This window comes from Crotalus tigris, unplaced genomic scaffold, assembly GCF_016545835.1.
Source record: "Crotalus tigris isolate CLP2741 ecotype Arizona unplaced genomic scaffold, ASM1654583v1 scf7180000017545.3456711, whole genome shotgun sequence".
Classification (NCBI taxonomy): domain Eukaryota; kingdom Metazoa; phylum Chordata; class Lepidosauria; order Squamata; family Viperidae; genus Crotalus; species Crotalus tigris.
The window spans coordinates 2,049,894-2,075,177 of record NW_024096464.1 but is presented as its reverse complement, the minus strand read 5'-3'; the positions used below and the strand labels follow the sequence as shown (position 1 = coordinate 2,075,177).

The 25,284-nt window shown below is 38.4% G+C and overlaps 1 protein-coding gene across 5 annotated transcripts in view; it reads left to right on the top strand.

The window, feature by feature from the left end:
* RGS6 (regulator of G protein signaling 6) overlaps positions 1 to 25,284 on the top strand; it is a 222,338-nt gene that overhangs the window by 156,046 nt on the left and 41,008 nt on the right. For all 5 annotated transcript variants that reach the window (XM_039334125.1, XM_039334140.1, XM_039334134.1 and 2 more), the window contains 9 exons: positions 1,240 to 1,291; positions 3,864 to 3,928; positions 7,759 to 7,835; positions 10,120 to 10,201; positions 11,721 to 11,795; positions 12,281 to 12,379; positions 12,858 to 12,919; positions 15,428 to 15,538; positions 16,875 to 17,000. In XM_039334125.1, the coding sequence (XP_039190059.1) occupies positions 1,240 to 1,291; positions 3,864 to 3,928; positions 7,759 to 7,835; positions 10,120 to 10,201; positions 11,721 to 11,795; positions 12,281 to 12,379; positions 12,858 to 12,919; positions 15,428 to 15,538; positions 16,875 to 17,000 (749 nt within the window). The remainder of the gene's footprint in view (positions 1 to 1,239; positions 1,292 to 3,863; positions 3,929 to 7,758; positions 7,836 to 10,119; positions 10,202 to 11,720; positions 11,796 to 12,280; positions 12,380 to 12,857; positions 12,920 to 15,427; positions 15,539 to 16,874; positions 17,001 to 25,284) is intronic.

The window sequence follows — 25,284 nt, the reverse complement described above, 5'->3', positions numbered from 1 at the left end:
TTTGACACCCCTGATCTAGATAATGTCATTTTTTTTAGTTATGACTGCATATACCTCCCTCTCTTCCTCTCTTCCTAGCATGGTTAAATATGGGGGCAGTAATGGTGATACAGTTCCAAGGAATATTAATATCCTAACATTCTAATGCATACAGAATATTTTTTCAGAAGAAAGATGACAGCTTTATATATATGTGTTAGGGAGGGAAGAAACATATATCCTCCCTAACACAGCTGGCAAAAGTGAGAAAGAGCCTGTGGTCTAGAGGTTAAATACAGCTGCCTAACATGCAGACAGCCCAGGTTCGAATCTCAGAAGGGTATGTCTGGTTGAAAAGAACTAAAGAGTTCGAAATAGCTTTTTTTAATCCAATAGCCACCTCCAGAATGGTGCACCCCAACTGACAGATCCAGGTCTTCAGGCCCTTATGGAAGGTCAAGTAGAGTGTGTACAGATCCCACTTTGTTCCAAAGGGCAGGAGCTATGCCAGAAAAGGCTCTTCTCCTGGACCTCAGCAGCCAAAATGCTTTGACTGGCAGGGCCTGCAGGATGTCCCTTCTGCCAGCATGGGTGGGGCAGGTCAAGCCCATTGAGATAGCTCTTCAGATAACCTGGACCCATGCCATGAAGGGCTTTAAATAACCAACACCTTGAATTGTACCCGGAAGCAAATCAGCAGCCAGTGCAGCTCGTGGTACAGTGGTATAACATGGGCCACCCTAGGGGCCCCATGAATTGAATCTATTTGCCATTCTTTCTCTAGGAAATGAATGAAGAAATAAATCTTTTTTAAAGTGTTATTATGGCTTGTGAAAAAAAACTATCACATGGGAAATCAGGAGATTTCTACGTCTTTCCGTGATGGGCTTCTTAATTCATCATAGAAGCTCAAACTGTAGCACTTTTTTTCAAACTTGCCTTTTTCTAATTTGCATTTCAGCTGGTAGAAAAATTTGATGTGATTTGTAAATTGGACTTATATGCATAGGATTGCAATCATACTGATCCTAACAAGGAGGATGTTTTGGTGTAATCTCTTGTTCTCTGGTATTGCATGCATATAGGCAATCACACCTATACAAAATTATTTTGATTTTCTTTATTTCAAAAAATATGCCTTAAAATAATTAAGAAGAATTTCTTTATTTCATTGAAACTTAAGCTGCCTAAATATCTGAAGGAGTAAAGATGTTTGAATACCTAGATATTCATGATAAAGTATTATTTTCTGTTTTTCAGGCTCCATATTTCTGGCCATCAAATTGTTGGGAACCAGAAAACACGGACTATGGTGAGACTCATTTTGAAATGCCTCTTGTATAAACCCCTTATCTCTGATAATCATTTTACTCTAAAAGAAATTATAGAATAATATCATTATAGAGTATTATGCTGACTCATAATCCAAGGAGTTGTAATATCAACTACATATTGGAGAATGCTACTATATTTGGTTTCATGATGTGAAAGTCAATAGTTGCCAGTATTTACATAGATGGTGAGCAGGAATAATGCAAGCAAAATACCCTAGCACAGCGGCCCCCAATCTTTTGGGCACCATGGACCGTTCCCGTGGAGACAGGTTTTTCTGCGGTCGAGAGGGGGCATGGTTTTGTGTACTGCTTGCATCCCACAGATGGGGCTTCGCTTGTTTGTATGGCCCTGTTTTTGGCATGCCACGGCCCAGTGCCAGTCCATGGACTGGTGGTTGGGGACCCCTGCCCTAGCAGAACATATAAAAGGATTTTCTTTGAAGCTGCAATTCACTCCCTTTCCCTCCATTTTTAAACAACAGCCTGCTTGATTTGAAGAAGAGAAGGCCTTATTATATGTTGGACATGAGCTGACTGACAGCTGAGCACTGCGAGTATTTGCCATCCACCTACTGGCTGATGGCTGAGAGGGCTGCACTTAAGGGGGTTTTATCACTCATTTAGTGATAATCCTTTTTATTGGGGGTGCATATCGTCTAAAAAATCTTAATTGCCACTCCTGGCCAACAATAATTTGCCCATCCCTGGTCTATGGGCCAGGTTTTCCACCCCAATTTTATTTTATTCTGAACTGCATGGAAATAACTTAAGTAAAGAGTTTAATAATTTGTTACTAGTCTATTACAATTATTTAAAAAGCGCAGCACTGTCTAGGACAGTTACATAAATGTAGCATTGAACAGAGACCCTGTTCTGTTCATTTAAGTCAGTTGGTCTGAATGCTGTCCCTCCTTACAGACAAGGACTACATTATTCAACAGAGGAAGCACTGTCCAAGATTATTGCTGTATAACAACATTAATCTTATGCCTAAGAAAAAGTTAGGTTCAATTCCATGGATGAATTTAATTTGTTTTAAAATAAATGGTAATATATATACGTGGTTGATCAATAAACTATTATGTGACCCAAACTAGTAATCTCTATATAACAATAAATGAAAATGCCACTTCCCTGAGACAGAAAGAGGGAGAAAGAGAGGAATTAGAACGGGCGATAGGTTTTTGTTTTTTTTAGTAGAGGCTGAGGTCTGACAGAAAGAAATAACCATGTTTTATGAGCTAATAAACCAGAGATTTTGTATTAAATGGCTAAGTGACTTAGTACTAAAGCATAAACTCTGTCAGCACAGTTACCTTTAGCTGTTATTGTGTACCATTGGTGTCTCTTCTACAGCTCTCCTCTCGTACAGAAATGATAAAATCATTTCTTTTTCATTCAGCCTGGTCCTTGGCAAAGGAAATCAAATGTACCTATATTCATAATATGAGAGGTTTGGGAAGTGTTTCTTCTACAGGCATTCCTCAACTTACAACCAGTTGCTTGGCGTCCATTCAAAATTATCATAGACCTATCTGGGGGGGGGGATACTTATGACCCAGATTTGAACACATTTTGCATTTGGTGTATTCTATTTTTCATAGAACAAATGACCAGGCTCAAAATTATTGTTTATGGGATACATTAATGCAAAAACCTAGCTAAGAAAAGAGAAGAGGATGACCAGCAGCAAGGTGAATGGACCTGATTACAGCAGCGATGGGTATATTCTATCACTGTTGGAAGGTCTGAAGAACAGGTTGGAGAAAGTATCCTAGAGAAAGTCTGTCTGTGTCTATGCCAGCCATGTTGGCTGAGGAATTCTGGGAGATGGGAAATGATCTGCACATCTTAAAGTGGCCAAGGTTGAGAAACACTGATCTATGCGATCACTAAGAATTGATGTTCCATATTTACTTCTGAGTAGCCATGGGGAAAAAAAGGCTTTTGCACAACTTCATATTGTGTGCTAATTATGTACTCTTTCCTGGTCTGGAAGGCAATTCACATGGTCACTTATGGAACCACCGCTGGCCAGGCTGCACGTCTGGGACTTGCAGTTTCCTTCTGACTTCCCCATTGATTTGGCTTATTGGAAGTCAGCAGTAAGTTGTGAGGAGGTCTTTGCTTAATGACCTGTGGGTCTCACTTAATGGCGCTAATGGCAATAGGGACTGCTAGGATTCCTGTTGCTAAGCAATGGGGTTATTTGATATTGCGCTTTACAGTCGCATAATTTTGGTAATTGGAGCTAGAATTTCCATTCCTTAGTTAACTGCATTATGAATGTATCAAATTGAAGAAAATTTGATTGAAACCTAAAGTAGCCTCTTTAATTAAAGAAAGGTGCAGTTTTCTCAATGTTGCATCTACATGTATGAGAATGCCATTGTCTTAGCAGAAACAATTATTTTAGGAGGAGTTGTTTGATTCCTTCTCTCTCTTCCATTTTCCCTTCCTCTGCCTCTCCCTCCCCTCCTCTTCCTCCTCCTCCTCCTCCTTCACGTATCTTTAATGGTGTATTTTGCTGTTGTTTGTTTCTCTCTGTAGCCATCTATCTTTGCAAGAGGACCATGCAGAATAAAGCTAGACTGGAACTGGCAGATTATGAAGCAGTGGGTATATTGATTTTATAGTTCCAAAGTGTTATAACCTCAAAATTGAATGTCATTTGATATATAGGCAGCATCATTGTCTAAAAAGACTGCTATTAGATTATATTTATTCAGAAATTATGTAGATTTAAGGGCAATATCAGAAAGAAACATGCTTTCCTTTTTGAAGGGAGAAGGCATATGTTTTATTTATATTATGTCAGGGAATTTAAGGCAGTTTACATAGAAGTCTACCCCTAATTTTATTCCTGCACAACAATGCCTTACGGAAGATGGGGACAGGGTGGGAAGAGTAAAAAAACCAGTCAGTTGTGTGGTTGAATGTGGACTTGAATTTGGATACTTTGCTGTAAGCAAGCACCATAGCTTTTTATTAAAAAAATGTTTATGAAAAATTTCTGCTCATTCTGCTTCATTCCCCTTTACAAATGTGCCCATTCAAGAAAAAAAAATCACTCTAATTTACCTATAAATGAGGCTCACTGAACAGTTTCTTAAGATACTCAGGATGTTTCCACATAGATAACTCTGGTTCTTTCATCGTTTCCCACAAGATCTGGGGAAAATATGTGCACTAAATGATTTTAAGTTTTCTTTATTGGAGTGAGTAGTTCTATAATACTGCTTCAAAGGACTAAAGCATTACCAGAGTATAATGGTATATTTTTAATACTATTTAAAATAAAAATAAAACCATTCAGTTGCTGCTTGCTAAAATGCTAGAAACTCTTAAGAGTCTATTCTGCCCCTTTTGCATTATATGAAAATGTATGTCTATAATGTGATATAATTTTCATGGAGTATAATTATACTATTCAGTGTTGATTCAGATGGATATGGTGACTGTAGACCCTATTGATTGATGGCATCACCTCCTACCAATGCAAAAATTTGGAAATATTTGGAAAGAAGAAAAGCCTTAGTGGCCCCTATTTGGCCTTGGCCAAAGCCACTTGTGATTATATTAGTTATATAATATATAAATCTATACCCATTGTAATGTATAAGCCTACTCATGTCAACCGTCCCATGTGGCACATTCAACCAAAGAAACTCTCAGCTCTTTTAATTTACGAAGAGTGTAGCTTTATTGAAAGACCCATGTACAGTATGTACAGCAGAAGCAAAGTCAGTTCTGGGATTGTTCCCACAAAAGCCCCATAAGTAAACCTCCTCTTTTCCCCCTTCTGGACCATCCAAACTTCATAGTTTATTGATTGGGTTTAGTTCTTTTTTTTGGGGGGGGGAAGATTGTCTGTGCCACTCAAACATTTCATAACTTGACCTTGTTGTCAGAGTCTCACTGGCAAAAAGGAGGCAATCTTGCATTCCGGGCCTTTTCTCCCTCCTTAGGCATTTGCCCTCCCCTTGCTGTTTGGCAAAATGCAAGTGACAGTAGGTGCAACTATGGAGTTGAGTCAGGTCTGACAACTCAACACATTCAGATTATTAGGTAGATTCAAAATATGGTTATTAATTGCACTGACACTTCTTTTAAGGCAGGGGTGTCAAACTCAATTTCATTGAGGATCGCATCAGCATTGCAGTTGCCCTCAGGGAGCCAGATGGGTGTGGCCAGCATGGGTGCGGCCTATTGGGTGGGCGTGGATGGAGTGGTGTGGCGTACTGGGTGGGTGTGGCCAGCTCTACATCATTTGCATCAAGGGTGCCTGTGGGGGCCTGGGCAGGAGTGGGATAGATCTGAGGGTCTCTGGCAGAAGGGGGTGGGACTGGGGCAAGTGCCAAGGCATGGTCCACTGGAGGAGCCTCACTGTTCCTCTCAGGCCATGCGGGGGGGGGGGGCTTATGGAGCTCTACATTTAGGCAAGAAAAATCAAATGCACAGGTACAGTATAGGTGCTATTTTGCTCAGTAGTAGGAACTGTGAGAGGGATCTTGGCATCCTGGTGCACAATCACTTAAATATGAGCCAGCAGTGTGCTGCAGCTGCCAAAAAACCCCAACACAGTGCTAGGCTGCATTAACAGAGGGATAGAATCAAGATCACGTGAAGTGTTAATACCACTTTATAACGTCTTGGTAAGGCCACACTTGGAATACTGCATCCAGTTTTGGTTACCACGATGTAAAAAAGACTCTAGAAAGAGTATAGAGAAGAGCAACAAAGATGATTAGGGGACTGGAGGCTAAAACATATAAAGAACGGTTGCTAGAATTGAGTATGTCTAGTTTAATGAAGAAAAGGACTAGGGTTGACATAATAGCAATGTTTCAATATCTCAGAGGTTGCCACAAAAAGAGGGAGTCAAGCTATTCTCCAAAGCGCCTGAAGGCAGGACAAAAAGCAACAGATGGAAACTACCGTAAATGCCGGCGTATAAGACGACTTCTGCAAGCGCTGAAATCGGCGCCAAAGACGGGGGTCGTCTTATACGCCGAGTCGTCTTATACGCTGGAAATACTGGTAGTTTCCGGCGTATAAGACGACATTCTAGGAATGCGGCCCGGCTATAAAGACGGGGGTCGTCTTATACGCCGGGTCGCCTAATACGCCAGCATATATGGTAATAAAGGAGAGAAGCAACCTAGAACTAAGGAGAAATTTCCTGACAGAACAATTAATAAGTGGAACAATCTTCCTCCAGAAGTTGTGAACGTTCCAACATTGGAAGTTTTAAAGAAGAGACTGGACAACCATTTGTCCGAAATGGTATAAGGTTTCCTGCCTGAGCAGGGGGTTGGACTAGAAGACCTCAAAGGTCTCTTCCAACTCTATTATTGTCATTGTTAATGCTATATAACACAAAAAGCTCTTTTTAAAAACACCAATTCTTATGGCTGGAATAGAACTGGTTTTGCTTCTTTCTGTGCCACATCCTTTCTCTCCCACATGTTAACTCTTATTTAACATTTTTAATGTAAATTCGTTGCATTTCAAAAGTATGGCTTGTATTATGCAGTAGGCAGTGAATTTCACATTTCAATACTTAAGGTCTTGCTTCAGGTTGTTGGGCATCTGGATTCTTCTGGGGAATTGTACTAGCCTAAAATCTTCCTGCCAATAATTCAAAGCATTCAGTTTACACACTTTGTACATAATGGATTTGTATCTTCAATGGCAAATTCAATATTTCACTATCCCACTGTGATGCCTGAATCAATTATTTTTATCCACCCCTGTCAACATATCACATTAGATAAGAGACTTCTGTTAAATGATTGTGGTTTATCTGTATTGCCATGGTTTAGATCACTGCATCAGCAGAACATAGCAGCCTTCCCAGCCTGGGGCCCTCCAAATGTGTTGCGATTACATTTTACAGAATTCACAGTACTTTTGAAAGGCTGCAAGTATGAGAAGGCTAATGTTTAAAAAAAGAGTGAGCATTACATGGACACATAATGATTAAACAACATGGGAACGAAGCATGGCGCTTTTCAGATAGGTGCAAATCACTTGAAAATTGGGTACATTTAAAAGTCCACTGAAGTTAGTAAGGACTTATTGGAATTGCCCCCATGAGATCAGTGAGACAATAGAGATGCCATTTTCATTATATATAATAATGCATGGGGATCACCATAAGGATCATAGGAGTTATCTATGAGGGAGGGAAAAACCCTAAAAGAATAAAACTGGTTCAAGGTTCAAAACATCAAGAAATGTACGGACATGAAGTACGAATCCCATTAATTCATTCTCCTGTATCCAGTGAAAATTCTCTTCCTGGCATTTCCCTCATTACTTCAATTTTCAGTTTAATGGGATCTGGATAATAACCAGATTTCCTCATGGTGATTCTTTTGATTGTTAGCTCTCCTTACTCTTGTGTTGTTGTTTTGCTGTTGTTGTTTTTCTCTTCTTTTAGGAGAACTTAGCAAGACTTCAGAGAGCTTTTGCCAGAAAGTGGGAATTCATCTTTATGCAAGCTGAAGCACAAGTCAAGTAGGTGTTTGCAGTAAAACAAGTCAGATGATTGAAAATTGTGATGATACTGAATACATGGTAATGATGAAATATATTATTTCAGGCTTATACTTTAAGGTTAAATTGTCTTCCCACAACTGAAAGTATTTCTGTAGCTTACTTTCCACTTGGTATTAGAAAAGTTTTAATCTCTTGGCCACCCAGGCAGCCTCATTCATAAACCCCACTCCCTCCCACCCCTTAGGGTGAGAATTCTTTGAGAAAACACAGCCGCAACTTGGCTGGCATATTGGAGCCAGCTATGCTGACTCAGGAATTCTGGGAGTTGAAGTCCACAAGTCATAAAAGAGCCAACGTTGCCTACCACTGGGTTAGATCAATCCATAGAATAAGCACGGAACACAGGTAGTCCTTGACTTATGACCATAATTGGAAATGGAAAATTTGTTATTAAAGTGGTGCCATCATTAAGAGAAGCATCACAAGGCTGTACCTGATTTTACAATCTTATTTCTCTATAGTCATTAAGCAAGACATCATATGACCAAGACTTGAGACCTCCTGCTGGCTTCCCCACTGAGTTTGCTTGTTCAAAACCAGCTGGGAAGGCTGCAAATGACAATCAGATGACTCTGGGATGCTGCAACCATCATAAATACCTGCCAGTTGCCAAGCACCCAAAGTGCAATCAGGTAACCACAAGGATGCTGCAATGGTCATAAGTGCAAGGACTACAAAATGTTACCTATGTAAAAAAAGAAGAAAAGGAAATACTGTTGAAATACCGAAAGACATGGAGGACATTATATCAAACCCATTCTCTGCCCCCCAAAATATGTATTTGAGCTTTGAACATCATTTTGCCAATTAAAACTGGAGTCTTCTCTCTACTTCACTAAACCTTTAGTGGCTTAATCCACTGATTCAGCCATGCAGTACACTGATCACAAGTAAGTGATGTTGCTACAGATTACTTTATTAACATAAAAATTAAAAAAAGAATTAAATTTAATTTGAGTCTTGCTGTCTTCAGTATTTATTTATTTTTAGCAATATAAATATAAATTTTTATAAAGCAATTGGAACACTGCATGTCAATGCGCACACACATGTGGTATGTTTCCTCTGTTGTAATTCATTCCATGGCCTTTCTGCTCTGACAGGTTTTTTTCCCACTACTATCCGCTGGGCATCCCTAAAACCTCAGGCAACATTAAATGAGCTGCATTAATCAGTGTCAACCACATGGATAAGAGTGGATGCTGATTATTAAACTCTTGCTGCTAAAGCTGTTCGATTTATGGGCCTAATTTTAAGAGGGTTTAACTGTTGTGGCTATCACATAGCCTGTAATTCCTTTCTAGGATGTCAACATTTTGGAGGAAGGGATGGCATAAATAGTTAGTTCATATTCACCTTTGATTGCTATAACAAGTATAATATATATCCAGTAAAACTATATGGTCACTTGGTTGAATTGGGTGGCTATGGAAATTGAATAAATAAATAAAATAAAATTTAGCCCTAGCTTAATTGCTGTGTTTCTCCATGTTACTCCAAATGGAGGCTGTATTTAGTCTGGGTGTATTTTTATTCACCACTAAAACTAATTTCAGGCTTTAGTTTAAAACTCTTAGCTATATGTGCAAAGAATTGACTCTTGGAGGGATGGAGGGATGGAGGGATGGATGGGTGGGTGGGTGGGTGGAGGGATGATTATACAGTAGAAAAACTATATTTTTGGTATAAAATTTTAGATGGGTATTTTTTGCAAAACTTAAATAGCCCATTGGTTGTACTGGTAGTTCTCTTCTAGTGACTGCCTCTCTTCTAGTGACTGTTCACAGTTGCGACAGTGGTGAAAAAGTAACTTTGTAACTAGTCCTCAGATTTATGACCATTTCTGTAAAGCAAAGGAAAGTTTAGCACAGTCACAGTTTCATTTAGTGTCCAATTTGCTTAGCGACCAAGTTGCCAATCCCAATTGTGGGATAAGGACTATCTGTATTCACACTATATATGTTGAGCCAAATTAACCAACCACATTTTAGCCTAAGGTCCTGAGCAACCCTGTACAGGAATGTGATTAATTGTAAACTGGACATGCAAATACAGTATGATGGAGAGAGGGGTGTAGTTTGAACTGTATGGCAAGATACTCTGTTATGCATGATTTTATTAACTAAAAATTCATAATGAAGACTGATATGAATACTCATACAAATCAGATCGCACCCAAAAACTGCTTTTGGTTCTATTTATTGGACCAATTTGTTGGTTTTTTTTTTTTTTTTTTTTTTAGAATTGACAGAAAAAAGGATAAGACAGAAAGGAAGATTCTGGATAGTCAAGAAAGAGCTTTCTGGGATGTTCATAGGCCAGTGGTAAGATTCACTGATGCGTTACTCTTTTATAATCAGCTAATTATAAAACATCTGGAGGCACAATGGTGATGTATCTGTATTTTGGGCAATCTTTTCAATCTAATGGCCACCAAGTAAGTCAGAATTAGTTGGGGATACTACCTCTTTGGCACAGCCTAGCAAGCCATTCTTAGGGCATTATCACTTCCAGATCCTATTCTGTGCTTCCACTATCCTTCTTGGTTTCCTCTGCTAGTAGATACCGTGCCAAATCATATAAAAACAGTATTGAAAACTACGATTATCAAAATAATGATCCACGCATGGTGATGTCATCATACGGATGCTGTTATTATATCTTGAGATCTGAAGCATATTCTGCTGCAAAACGTTACTCCCATGTCTTCACCTTTAGATGAGCTGGCAAACAAACCTGTTAACCATAGTAAGGGAAATGGATGAGAGCCAAGATATTAAACCAAAGTTTAAAATTGATTTATCCTGCCTAATTTTGAAATTGTTTATAATACTTTCTATATTTGGACAAAATGGAAATTGTATTCCAGTAAATGATTTCTTGATTTGTTGATTGGTTCAAGTATTGGATTTGGCTTAAAATAGCAATTCCAGGAAGAGAAAAACAAATGAGATCTAAGAAAGTTATTTGATGCTGGAAATAGACAAATTAAGGATATTTGATGCTGAAAATAGGTCTAATTAAGGATATTCTTCCACTATTGATTCTCATTTATATGAGTACATAACGTTTAACTATCTTGTCCTTTGTTATTAAAGTGTTTATCCAGCTCATGAAGTTTGATTGTTTCTTTGATAGAACAATAAAGACATAAATCAATAAAATGTGAACTGCAACTGCAACTATGAGTTACCATTAATTTGAGCAATACTGTGCAAGCTGGAAGGAAGTCCTGTTTATTCTCAAGGAATCAATTATTTTTTTTGTCCATTTTTCCATCACACAAATGATAGAAAGTATGAGTGAATATCTAAGGTATTATTTGCTGAACTATGACTTACATAGGTTATTATATTTCAGCTGCCCAATTCCGAATGATCATTAGATGACAGCAAAAAGACTAGTAGTTGTCTGAATTTTGCAAACTAGCTATAAGCCCCAGTTAGTTCAGAAAGCAAAAAAAAAAGCAAATGATGAAGGTTTAGCACAATATATGAACCTAGCTATTATATAAAAGGTTCAAACGAGTAGTTTATCTCCAAAAATTAAGTGGAGAAAGCAAATGGTTATGATCTGAATAGCACTGAATTTTGGCAAAGTGCATCCAATGACAATATATGCCCTGGAAACAGAAAATAGATACATTCACTCTTCCATTGAAATAAGCCTCATTGAAAGCTAATTTGTGCTGTATTAGCCTGCTGTGATTTTTAAATGAACTTCCAAATATTAGATTAAAAATTGCACCATAAGTCAGAGTTTGAAATCATTGTTCTGTAGAAAATGAAAGGCAGTACAAACATTAAACAAGATTAATATTTTTGTATGTGGGTTTTTTCCTAGCCGGGCTGTGTGAATACAACAGAGATGGACATCAGAAAATGTCGGAGAATGAAGAATCCACAGAGGGTCAAAAAGGCGAGCCTCTTCTTCTCTTCTCCAAAGAACCTGTAAAACATGCTAGATGAGATTTTTATGGGATACATTTAGTGATGATCTATATTAAGAAGACAGTGACATCAGCCTAATGAAAAATAATTCTCACTTCAGGCAAATGTTTATAAATCTTTATGGACTGGCATGAAATTATTATTTGACGTTATACAAAGGCCTTTGAGGTAAACCTAATGCTAGGTGGGCAGGAGCTAGGCAAAGATGGGCACTCACCTCATTGCATGATGCTCGGGTCTTGAACCCGGATTGTCGGCTTTCCAGCCGACAAGCCGAACGTCCTAACCACTGAGCCATTTCCTCCTTCATTTTTCTATCTACTCTTTCATTAGAGAATGCATTGTTCATCTTCCTTTTGAATTAATGCTATCATTAGTCATTTAAGGATGTGAAACCTCTCTCTACTGGTGATCACTCTTATGTACCAAATTATTTTCAACTTTTTATTGCAGTCAGTTTATGGAGTTACAGAAGACAGTCAGTCCCAAAGTCCTGCACATGTACCTTCCCAGCCAATTCGCAAAACAACAAAAGATGACGTCCGAAAGCAAGTAAGCTCAATGGCTTTGAAACTGCTTCTTTTGCATTTGAGAAATGGATTGATTTTTTTTAAAGTATTTCTGCAGATGTGGGACATAATTTTGAGTAAATAAGATGTTAGAAATGTATTCCTTCCGATAATTACACTTATGAGGAGGGAGGATTTATCTAGTAAATCAGCTGAACCATATCCTTCATCCTCCTTGCCATCTTCCTTTTGGTTCGGCATAGTTTATACCAGAATAATGAAGTTGGAAAGCCTTGAAGATCTTGGACATCTGCAACATAGAGAAGAACAAACTTACTTAAAGTTGAGGGGGGAAATGCCCTCCAAATATAGAGCAGAATGCTTGGATACATTGGTTTAGAGTCCATATCTTTCAATATATTATGATGCGAATTGTGTAAACCATCAAATAAAATTACTGGATAGACATGCAGCTACATACAGTTGTTTCTTCAAGAGCTGTTTTCATTTCTTTTCTTCAGATATTATTTCTGAACGTTCAGATAGACAGGCATTGTTTAAAAATGTCTAAAGTAGCAGAAAGGTAAGCACTCCAATTCATGTTATTATCACTGTTGTTGCTATTTTTCCCTCCAAGATTTGCAAAAACATGTTTTCAGACCTCAGGAATTAGTTGCTGGTATATGCATGCTTTCTCCCATTAATATACTGTATGCTGACTTAATAGATTATTTCAACAGCTTGATACTGATTTGCAAACATGTTTTAGAGAGTTGGCTCAAACTAGGACTTTCTATTTTATGTCCAGTATATTCTATTATAGGAGGTGTCTATATTGCTGTTTCAAAACAATCATATAAATCAGGGCAGTTGAATTCTTATGTTCTTAAACAAAATTACCAGTTTCCCTTATTGCCTTCTTGAGATATAAGATTAATAAAAAGCTTCTACAAATAACAAAAATGCAATTTAGAATGACAGTCTAAGGTTGTTTTCATACGTCCCATGCACAATCCACGCAACTCAACAGACTTTTCCATCATCTTGAAATAATCGGCCCATTACAGCTAAGCTTTGATGAGAGAAAAATATAAGATAAAATCAAAGCCAGCAGACAAAACAAAGTTGGATGGAACATCAAACTATTGTTTACTGTCATGTACATGAATGTCAGACTGGTTAAACTGGTTGTCCCTCCCTTTTCCACACTTTGTCTTGTGGATGCAAAAAGATCTGACCAAAGTATTCACTTGGACACTGGTTCTTCTAACTAATGCTTTTTAAAAATATGACCTCAGCCATAAACCTGGCATATTTGTCCACTAATCACAAAATCTCATCCTAGCTGGACTATTTGTGTATGTACTGCATCCCTTGAATTGTTAGGTAGATACATAAGTATAGATACAGCAGCTTGAACTGGAACAACCTCTGGTGTCTGGTATGCAAAATGGCATGTTAAACTGCTCTGAATTCATTTTGTTAAGCTGTAAATATAGTTAACCTACATTTCAGCATGTCAATATTGACATAACATGAGCATTGTTTCCTGTGCTGTACTTTATTAATTCTAATAAACAGGATCAACATAAACTAATTATTTCTATAAACTAGCAATTGGAGCTCTGCAAAATGAGCTAGGGATTTCAAGAGTGCAAGTTTCTGTATTTATTCGCTTACAGCTATTGGATATGCACAATTAAGAAAACAAATGTGCTTGCTGGCCTTTTGCCGTAGTAAGAATCCGTTCGTTCAAACAGTAAATGTGAAAATGTAATAGAAGAACAAAGAAAATCATACACAAGCAAAAACAAATGACACCACACCACAATCAAATGAATTAATAAAACCAGCAAGAAGGAAACTTTAATGCAGCAAAGCTAAACCAACATGAATCCTTAAATGTTCTTTAAAGAGTCTTCAGATGTCTGATGGATTCACAAATGATTGAAATAAACCATTTGCATTGAAATACCATTTGCATTGTTCTTGCCATTATTTTTAATTTCCTGCAGCACTTACCATTGCATTAGAAAACGTTCCATTCACAGTGGCATTGTTTGTGCAGTTCCTATAGTCTTTCCAGATAACGGTGCCTTCATTCCTTCATGTCATGGTTCCGATAGATGAAACCCATCAAAAGAACTTCAAGGCAAAAATTCTTCCTTAAAGAACATTTTATTCAGGAAACAAAGTATCGGCACTACATAGTTATACCCAAAAACTAAATTGCACAAAGTGCAATTCCCACCCACACTAAGCTGTCATAAATCACATTCTCGAATTAGCCTAAAACACGGGCTTTCTCCCCAGCTCCTCAGCCCGCCACAACATTATCAGCTTATCCTTGGGTTCCCACAAAGCAGTGTTATTACTATGGCTAGCTGAAGTCGAGCTTTCATCCCAACCCTCCCTTCTGCACCTGATTTCTAAATACCAGAAAAAGCATGTTAAAAGAAAAGAGAAAATGGCTGCAATTTTCATCAGTTAGAGCGTTGACACCCACCCACCCCATTTTCCCCCCATTGCTTCAGTTGCTGCATACTGTATATCCCAAAGTGAAAGCTTTTCCCTCTTCTGACTCCTAATTTGTAGTGGTTGTGAGATGCAGTTAATGAAATGAGATCAGATGGTAAGGGGCCAAAGGACCCTGAGGCTGAATTGCTAGAACTTCTGTTAGTTATAAAACATTGTGATTCTGATGCTTGGTGATATAACATCATCCTTTCCATGACAGATTCATGAGAAAACAACTTCTCACTAGCAGCCATGGGGTTTTTTATTATTACCGTAAATGCCAGCGTACAAGGCGACCCCCTTATACGGCCCGGCGTATAAGACGACCCCCGTCTTTATAGCCGGGCCGCATTCCTAGAACGTTGTCTTATATGCCGGAAACTACCAGTATTTCCGGCGTATAAGACGACTCGGCGTATAAGATGACCCCTGTCTTTGGCGCCGATTTCAGCGCTCGCAGAAGTCGTCTTATACGCCGGCATTTACGGTATTTTCAAATATATAGAGATACAAAATACATTTAAAGCATTTAAAAACTTTCACAGTGTGCTTGTTTTTCTTTTTCATATTACAGTTTAATTGCTTATTCAGAGCAGTACACTGATTATGATCCCTTTATAACTCCTGTGGAACCTTCCAATCCCTGGATAAATGATGACAGTATATTTTGGGACTTAGAAACAAGGTAAAAAAACCAACCCACTCTTTAAAGGATACTTCATTCTGTTCTGTATTTAGAAGCAAAGACTACCAGATGTGTGTGACAAAAACTCAGATGTGTACTAGATGGCTTCAAGAAGTTGAAATGTTCTATAGGACTTTATTGCTTCCAGCAAGCAATATCTGGTAAACCTACACCAGATCTCTATGACATAACAATGACAAGTTGTATTAGAAGACTTGGTATGACCAAACCAAATGTCCTTTGACCCCACCCTTGCTAGAACTCTCTCTTTCTTTCTCTCTCTGGGACCATTTCACTATGCTATTACGACATTTGCTGTCATTTTATTCTGAACTTTTCAAAGAATATGAAAGGTATGACAATATTCATATGCACAAAATGCTTTTTTTTTGCAGAAAATAAGCCCAGAGACATTTATGGCTTGTCATGTCTTATTAGCTGTCATTATAGAGAAGTGCTTTAAAAACAAACTGTAACCTTGGTTTGTTATACATTAGCTAAATAAGCTATCTTCTGAACTAATGGTTAGTTTATGCTTATGGTTTTATTTTAAAAACAAAGGTGACCAGAGAGTAAATCTGTTGGAATACCAACCAGAATTATGACTAAAAGCTCTAACTGGCTGGGCTCCCTCATCTGTGAAACTTTGATGGGTGAATACTTTAACCATGGTTAACATTAAGTCATGTTTAACATGCTGTGTCAGGATGATTTATATAAGATTAAATCTAAAGACCTTGAGGGCATGTTCGAGGCACAGAATGCTCCCACTGCAAGAAAATTTAATGTGGTCCCACACCCTCAGACCCTGAGAAGTCAGTAAAAGTTATTTGCCCATTTCCATGAGGAAGAACTACACTGATCAAAGACTTCACAATCCATAGAACAGCAATTCTATATCCATGTAATATAGCATACTATATTTATGATATTTAACATCCACCTTTTATTCGTAAGTACTACCTAGTCCAGGGGTAGGCAACCTTGGCTCTTTTATGACTTGTGGACTTCAACTCCCAGAATTCCTGAGCCAGCCATGGAATTCTGGGAGTTGAAGTCCACGAGTCATAAAAGAGCCAAGGTTGCCTACCCCTGACTTAGTCAGTGTGTTTCTCTTTTCAATCATTCTAAAAAGGAAACACATCATCCCTTTTCATACATGCAGATTCCTTTGCTCTCAGAAATCAAACAGGTGTTTGCAAGCATTTTCTCCAGTTTCGTTAATGTATTGCTGCAAACAGTTTTCAGTTGAGCCATTCCAAATGAATATTTGAAGATTTGACAAGGAAAAATATGCTGATGGCCGCAATGGTTTCCTCTCTGTCCTTTTACGTAGCAAAGAGCCTTCGCAGCATCGGGTCAAGAGATGGGGCTTCTCTATAGATGAGGTGTTGAAAGATCCTGTGGGGCGTGATCAGTTTCTTCGATTTTTGGAATCAGAATTCAGTTCTGAAAACCTCAGGTGAGAAGTTGGAGATGCAGCACTCTAGTGCAGGGGTTCTTAACCTTGGCAACTTTAAGACTTGTGGACTTCCAACTCCCAGAATTCCTCAGCCAGCTTTGCTGGCTGAGGAATTCTGGGAGTTGAAGTCCACAAGTCTTAAAGTTGCCAAGGTTGAGAACCCCTGCTCTAGTGGTTGGGGGTTTCACACAAGGGAAGCATTCACTGGCCTCAAAAATAAGGACTGAAGGGAGAATACTGGAGGGTTCACAAGGAAGAAATTTAACCCTGGTCTATAGATTATTTAATTAATTTATATCCCACCTTTATATCCAGCTTTAGATTAGTTGGCTGAGTGTCATCAAGTCAGACTTGACTTCAGATAACCCCAAGGACAAGTGCTTCCCAGTCTGGTGTCTCTCCAGTAATACCCTATAGCACTTCCAAGGGCTATTTAGAGAGTCACAGAGTCTAAAATATTTGCAACCATCCTTATTCAAGGATATTTTGGTGGGATTTGGAAAGAAAGGAAAGAAAGGAAGGAAGGAAGGAAGGAAAGAAGGAAGGAAGGAAGGAAGGAAGGAAGGAAGGAAGGAAGGAAGGAAGGAAGGAAGGAAGGAAATGCCTTCCCAACCACCAAGAGGTTTCTAATAGCTTGAAAATGGCTAATAGGCAATTTCTGAAAATGATGAGAAAGTGAGGTTTATGAACTTAGTGGCCTTTAAAGGGATTCGCTGTGGTGATGAGCAAGGTGACTAATATCTTTGTCTCCCAGCTCTCAGACTCACAGAAAAGTGCTATCCTGTGGTCTCCTCATGAAGACCAGCTGTCCAGAGCACATGTGGTCAATCTTCCATCCTCTCCTTGTCTGGAAAGGTTATTTGCTATGATCTGCTTTTGCAGAAGTACTGTATCTTTAGTTTGCCACATCTCCCCCAGAGGTTCCCAGCCACTAAAAGATTTCTGTGGATATTCACAAGATGCAGCGTTTCATGTAAAAGTCTATTTTTCACAATCTCAGTCATTTCTCTATTACGGGTTATCTTTCAATGGTGAAAAGTACTTTTCTCCTGATAAGCTGGGTTCCACATTAAAATTATAGTTCGTTCACTTGAATCCCTTCTTTGATGGCCATTGTCAGCAAAAGAATTGGATGGTGCCAACATCTTCCATGTATCAAGAAACATGGTCAAAAGAAATTAGAGGCATCTGATGGTGCCTTTTCAGCAAATAATTTGCAGAAGGAATGTTGATTACTTGCCCTCATAAAGAAAGCACAATTGACATATGTAACAGACATCTTAAAATCCCATCTAAGGTTTTCTTTAAGCCTCATTGAAATGCATGCAGCTTGTGTATGTCAGTCCGATCTGTACTGTGACCATAGGAAGAAACAGTGGAATTTTGTATACTCACTAGCTGTATGCACACAACGTGTTAATCAAGTCAATTACAAACCCAGTGACTGCATTTATTCAACATGCTAAGCTTGCTTAACTTTAGCATTGGTTAGATTTTGGTAGCTTGGTGTGCTATATGAGTGGAGGATAATCCATCAGTTTATAGTTTGGGGCATAGATCAGAAAATGGGAGATTTCAGTAACCATATTAACTTGTGCAAACACAGACTCTGAATCGAATTCTAATTCACAGACTCGACACAGGCCATTTCTCTGTTGATTGCAGGACCTTCTTTATTATTGTCAGCATTAAGTCATAAGAGACTGACAACTCAGCCCTCTTATTTAGCCAAGGCAGATGTTCTGAAGGTACAGGCAGAATATATCCTGTGGATCAGAGGTCCCCAATCTTTTGAGCACCAGGGACCGGATCCATGGAGAGAGCTTTTTCTGCGGACCAGAGGGGGCGTGGTTTCATGTATTGTCTGCATCCCGCGGATGAGGCTCTGCTTGTTTGCGCGGACCAGTTTCTGGCATGCTGCAGCCTAGTGCCAGTCTACCGCTGCTGTGGATCCTCCAAACTTCAGTTAAGGATGCAGGAAGCTCAGTACATCTGACCATGGGTCCATTTAGCTCAAATATGCCAGCACTGGATGTCAGCCGCTCAGCAAGAGCCTTACCTGGAAATGTTGGCAATTCAGTTGCGATCGTTTCCATGCAAGAGGCATGTTTTGTCACTGAGCCATAGCCTTGCAGGCCATTTGTATATGGCATACTGGTAGTCCTCAACTCACGGCCACAGTGGAGCCCAAAATTTCTGTTGCTGAGTGAGACATTCGTTAAGTGAGTTTTGCCCCATTTTAGGACCTTTCTTGCCACAGTTGTTAAGTGAATCACTGCAGTTGTTAAATTAGTAACGCGGTTGTTAAGCTTCCCCTATTGACTTTACTTGTCAGAAGGTGGCAAAAGGTGATCCCGTGACCCCCTGGACATTGTGACCATCATAAATATAAGTCAGTTGGTAGGCATCTGAATTTTGATCACGTGACCACAGGGATGCTGCAACGGTCATAAGTGTGAAAAACAGTCATAAGTCACTTTTTTCAGTGCCGTTGTAACTTTGAACGACTATTGTAAGTTGACTATCTGTAATTGGGGCTGCACAAACTTAAGTTCTTTCTCTCTCATTTTGTTCTCTTATTTACCCCTTTAGTTTAATTTTGACTCTTAGCAATAGCAATAAGAGGAGTGCTTTTTAAATGTCTCTATATCTGTGCAGCGAGAGTGTAGATACAATTTTCTAAATGAAGAAACTGAGGACTGGAGCAAGAAGATTAGTTTTCTTCTCTTCACTGCAGAATGGACCCTGTTTATGTCTACAACTTCTGTATCCATTGTGGTCTTTCTCAAAATATGTTACAAGGACATCCTGGGAGTTCCCCAAGACCTCCCTCCCTGGTGGTATGCAAAATCAATTTTTTGCCAGCTTTTGTTGAAAAATAATACAGTATCAAATCCCATCAAACACTCATGAGAAGTGATAGTGACAATGAATGCACCAATTTCAACTTTAAGTGCATTAACCGATGGAATGACGTGCCTTCTTTGCTGGAGGCTTTTAAGAAGAGACTGGACAGCCAGTTGTCTGGAATGGGATATCCTGTTTGAGCAGGGGGTTGGACTAGAATACTCCCAAGATTATTCCATTACCTTCTGTTAAATATTGATAAATATAACCCCATACAAAAAAGAGCTTTTTTGATGTCTTTCAAAAATTTAAAAGTTGTAACAGATCTTAAAAGAGAGAAAAAAACTTTTAAGAAATACCACACTAGAACAAATAGAAACAGATATGAGACTGCACAATGTGTGTTTTACGTATGATAAAATTTACACTGGTGGTTAAAGTGTTAGACTATGAGCAAGGAGACCTGAGTTCAAGTCCTGCCTTAGACATGGAAGCCGGTTGAGTGACTTTAGGTCTGTCCACTCTCTCAGACTCAGGGAAAAAGGTATTAGCACACTAGTTCTGAAAATGGTAACCAAAAAACTACCCATGTAGTTATCAAGATCCAGTAGTGATGTAACGGAACCTAGCCATAAGACCATGATGCTAGAGATTGGATAGCTTTGCAGGAGCTATAATTTGTCATAATGATGAAATCCCAGATACATTGTCTCAGTAAAGACCCAGGCATGCTTCCTCACAAAGATAGGAAGTTGCCCAGTTAGAGGTTAGTAGAAGTAGTTCAAGCTAAGTTTATCAGAGCTCTGCTCCCCACAGGAACATCTAATGTGATCTCCAGAACTGAAATTGTACAAAAGAGGCTTGAATTAAGAGCTTGGCTATAAAGGATTATCATCAGCTCAAGTATAAATGGGGCATAGTATCTTCCCTTCAGTGTGACTACGGGGTCCCACGTCAAACTACAGATCACACCGTGACCAGCTATAAGCTGAGGGCATAGTATCTGATTTTTTAAAATAAAATGATGCTGTGCCTCAATGATGAGTTGGCCTAGACATTGTTATTTGAATATAGATCTTTTAAACATTTGTATTTTATGGTGTTTTACTAATCTAGATGAAATGTTAGTATATATTTCTAGTCCATATATGATATGCCATATGCTAAATAAATAGCAGCTCAAGTGCCGTTCTTTTCCAGCTGGACTGATTCCATCCATCCAATCTGGTAAATTTCAACTGTTATGATCACAGATCATAAATTTATTGTGTTTACACAATTTACACAGTAAATTTCAACTGTTATGATCACAGATCATTCTCAAAAATACCTTTCTTCTTGTGGACTTTCTTCTGAGTGCTAACAATTTCTTGAATTCACTCAGGCTAAGAGAAAATTTAGAGAGCAGATCCTGCACATTATCTCAATGAAAGAGGTCTCCTTCCTAAATCTATCTCAGCATGGTTTAATCACCCCAGGTGGGAAACCGCTAATTATATCAATTCATTCATCTCCCCTTCGCAAAGTTGTTTTTTAGGACTAGCTTCAGCAGCCTTCTTTCTTCGCCACTTTTGTATGGGAAGTCTTGCATAAATAAGGCATAAGAGATAGAAGTGACGGGGTTGACAGGTTGGCTATAGAGATTCAGCTTACATGTGAGACAGATTACCAGTACCTTATCAATTAACAATTCCAATGTGTTAAGAAAAATCATTGTGTTTCTTGAGACAGAAGGTTGCTGGACTCACACCAAAAGATTGCATCTTAGGCAATCTTTTGGTGTGAGTCCAGCAACCTTTTGCTCAATGGTGGGTGATATGGTGATATAGTTCAGTTTTCCAAAATAGTCTCTTTGAGGTCTGCTGTAGAGTATCCTGGGAGATCGAACTACTCTGATACAGCTCTGCCCTTGTTTTGAGTCCTAATGTCAAAGGTGTCCTTTAATTATTGTGTACAACATTTGTCCTACATAGAACATAGACTTGAGGGTTCTTTGGTATTCTCTGAGCTTGGTTGTTCGCTTGCAGACATTTCATTACTCAAATTAGGTAACATCAGTGTAGTGCTAGAGAGTGCTAGAGAGACTTTGCTGGCAGATAATGTTATATATCACATTAGAGAAAAATCACCTGTAATCTTGTATGCGCATTTGTGGAGCCTGTGATAGTGCTGTTCGTGAGAATGGGAATGAGAATGGGTTTGTTACAGGGACTGGTTCCCTTTGTTCTGTTTCTGTTTTTTTCTCTATTATTTTGCTTGTGAGAATCTTGGCATCAGTCAATATACCTCAGGAGCACTTGGAGATTTAAAAGATATACTTTACTGAGTTAAGGGCAGATGGGTGAGCAGCAGCAGCATTAGTGAACAAGGTCCAAAGCTTACTGAGACAATAAAGCAATGAGTACAAGAGGGGAGCAATTAAGGAAGTACAGTTTCAGGGCCTAAAGATGGCCTCATCAAAATTCTGCAGCCAGGAGGAGCAAGTGAGCAGCCGGCTGCCGGTTCTTGAACTTTCAGAATCCTGTGGGAAAGATAAGCTATTTCAGTATTTTGCCTATAGCAACAAAATGCCCAAGGTCAATCCTGAGGGGAACCTTCACCATCTGTCTCTGGAATTCTATCCTCTTTTGTATGCCACAAAAATCTATAGGATGCCACAGTTATTAAAATTCTTTTTCTCTTTTCTTAATCTAGGAAGGAGGAATAATTTGGCAGCCTTGGAGCTAGGTAGAGAGACATTTGCAAATTTAAAAAGGGAAAACTTTAAGGCCTAGCAATGAGAAAAGAGGTTCACTTAAATGGAAGACTGGAATGTAAGGGGAGGGCTGGCAGTTTTATTTCTTCAGACAATTTTCCTTTACTTAAAAAAAAAAAACAGATTGTTGCTTGTATCATTCTTTATTCTAACTGATAAATATATTCTGAAAACATTACAATGCTGTAAACATAATAAATGCAAAGCTATAGTATAGGTTTTCATTGCCATTAAATTATTTCTATTCAGTCCTACCTAAACTCTGTCTGCCTTTTTCTTATATATTCTCAGCTTTTTCTTTCTCTTCTTGTCCCATCTTTTCAGTACTGGGATGTGCCATTCCACTGCAGCACACATATCATTGCATCTTGGTCCAAAGTATTGATGTAGACCTAACTGATATTCCATCTTTCTCAATAGTATTATTAGAAGAAAGGGAGGCTTAGGGGAGACAGTAGATCTCCCGCTCTTTTGGAGCTTCTTAATATCCCTCTCAATAGTGCTTTTAAAAAAGGAGATAATAGAGCCATGTACCTATGGCCATGTAGTCTTCAAGTTTATTCTTTCTCCAAAGAAATGTAGCAGAAATGAGATTGTTTTGTCTTCTTAATTTCTAGATTGAAGCTGAAGTAGATGCAAGGAAGTTTCAGAAATGATTAATTTGTTGGAAGTGTAGAATGATGGAAGGGACATCTAAGCATAAGATATGGATTGTTATCTTAGTTACAATCCATAAAGTTGTTAATGTGGCTTGGTGGAAAGTAATATAGTTTGAGAATGTGAATGGGATTTTGAATTAAATTACAGATTTTGGAAATTAACACTATATGAGGAATTATGGGTTTATCCAACAAATGTTATGCCAACAAGATTGTTATTTTACATTAGAAAGGTAATGGTACCCTAGTTTTACAATCTTCAATTAATGATATATGTTCATTCTCTGCTTATGAACACTTGCTGCAATAGAAAGACGATTAGTATTATTCCATGTTCACAAGGTTTGAAAATACTACATTTCAGGACAGAGTTACTTTTTATCTGTTTCATAATATGCTCTTATTTTTTTATGTTTTGTTTGTTTTAGGATTTTTTTTTTTTTTGCTTTCTTTTCCTGTAAATTGCACCAATAAAAATGCTTTCAGAAAGGAAATTATTAATAATGATATAGATTATGGGTTGAAAGTAAAATAAATCCATCATGGAGAACTCAGCATAAAACAGTCAACCATTTTGTTTAGGACAAACATTTACCCCAAAACCATTAAGAAATTCAGAAAGTAATATGGAATATTCAAATATAATAGATAAAATATGTAGTTCCCTAAAAATTATTCTCTCTGCCCATGCATAAAATTTTCAGCAAGCTGCATAACCATATATTATGCAGATTGGTTTCTCTCAATAGATTGTCCTCCAGTTGTGTTGGAATACGGTTCCTATCATCCACAGTCATTGGGTGATGGGTAATGTATTCCAAATGAATGGGAAGACACAGGAGAAGAAGGAAGATTTAGCCAAGAACAAATAAATCAGGCTCCTGCAGGCTGAAATCTTACATAACAGGCAGTATGGAACATACACTTATTTGTGTGTTTGATAATCAAGTTATAAATACTTTGGTGGGGCAGGTGGAACGATCAAGGAGTTGGAAGAACATTCCAAAGTCTTTGGGTTCTTCGCCACTAGAGGGTGCACGTGCTCCATAGGGACTTATGTCTGCTAATCAGCAGTGAAAACTGCATGATACCGAGTGAGCAACATGATATCCCAAGGAGAACTGTCCTTATTGCAGAATTACCTGCCAGCATTCACAGACGGGACGGGAAAATGTTGGTTTTAAAATTCCTAATGAAAAACATCCCAAGGCCCTCAGAATCCCTTGGCATTTGAATACTGAGCATGACTGGCCTTAAGGCTATTCTGTAGTTCCAGATGAGGTGGTGCCCTCTAGGTTGGCTGAGGGTCATACAAATGAAGCTCACCTAGGAGGGCACCTAGTTAGGGACAAACCCAAAATAGGATGAAGTGGTTATGCTAAGCGTAATTGCTTGAGTTTCACATTGTTTTGACTTTGCACAATGTGGTTGACACATCATCATTAAAAAACCCCAAAGCTTACTGCAATTCGTAGTTTCAAAGAAATGCAGTTAGTTACTTAGAATCATAATACCTTTCTGCACATAATTTTCCCTTCTCACTGATAGCTTGATCATGCTCCAAATGGCACCCCCATTTCTTTGCAATATTTTTTCATATATTAAAAAGATTATTTTTGCCTCCAAACATTTAATAATGCATTAAAAAAGAATACTTGTCTTTGTGTTAATAGTTTCCACAACTGAAACATTCCAAGAAATACAGTATTTTCAGTTGTGACATCAGAAAGTGCATATGCAGAAATGGTTTATTCCCAGTGAGCTGTAAGAAGGCCTAGTTTGGCTGCAAAAGGCCATCTGGGAGCCATATGTCAGCTGTTCAGAGCTTCGCCAATCAAGTGTAATAAATAAATACATTTCACTGGAATTTTATGATATATAGCCCAGCCAGGTCAGAGAAAGTGCAGTTTGTTAGGTTGTCCATTGTTTGCAAAGACAGCATTGTAAGTTAAATAGTTTGTGTGCCTCAATATATTCTCTCTCTCTCTCTCTCTCTCTCTCTCTCTCTCTCTCTCTCTCTCTC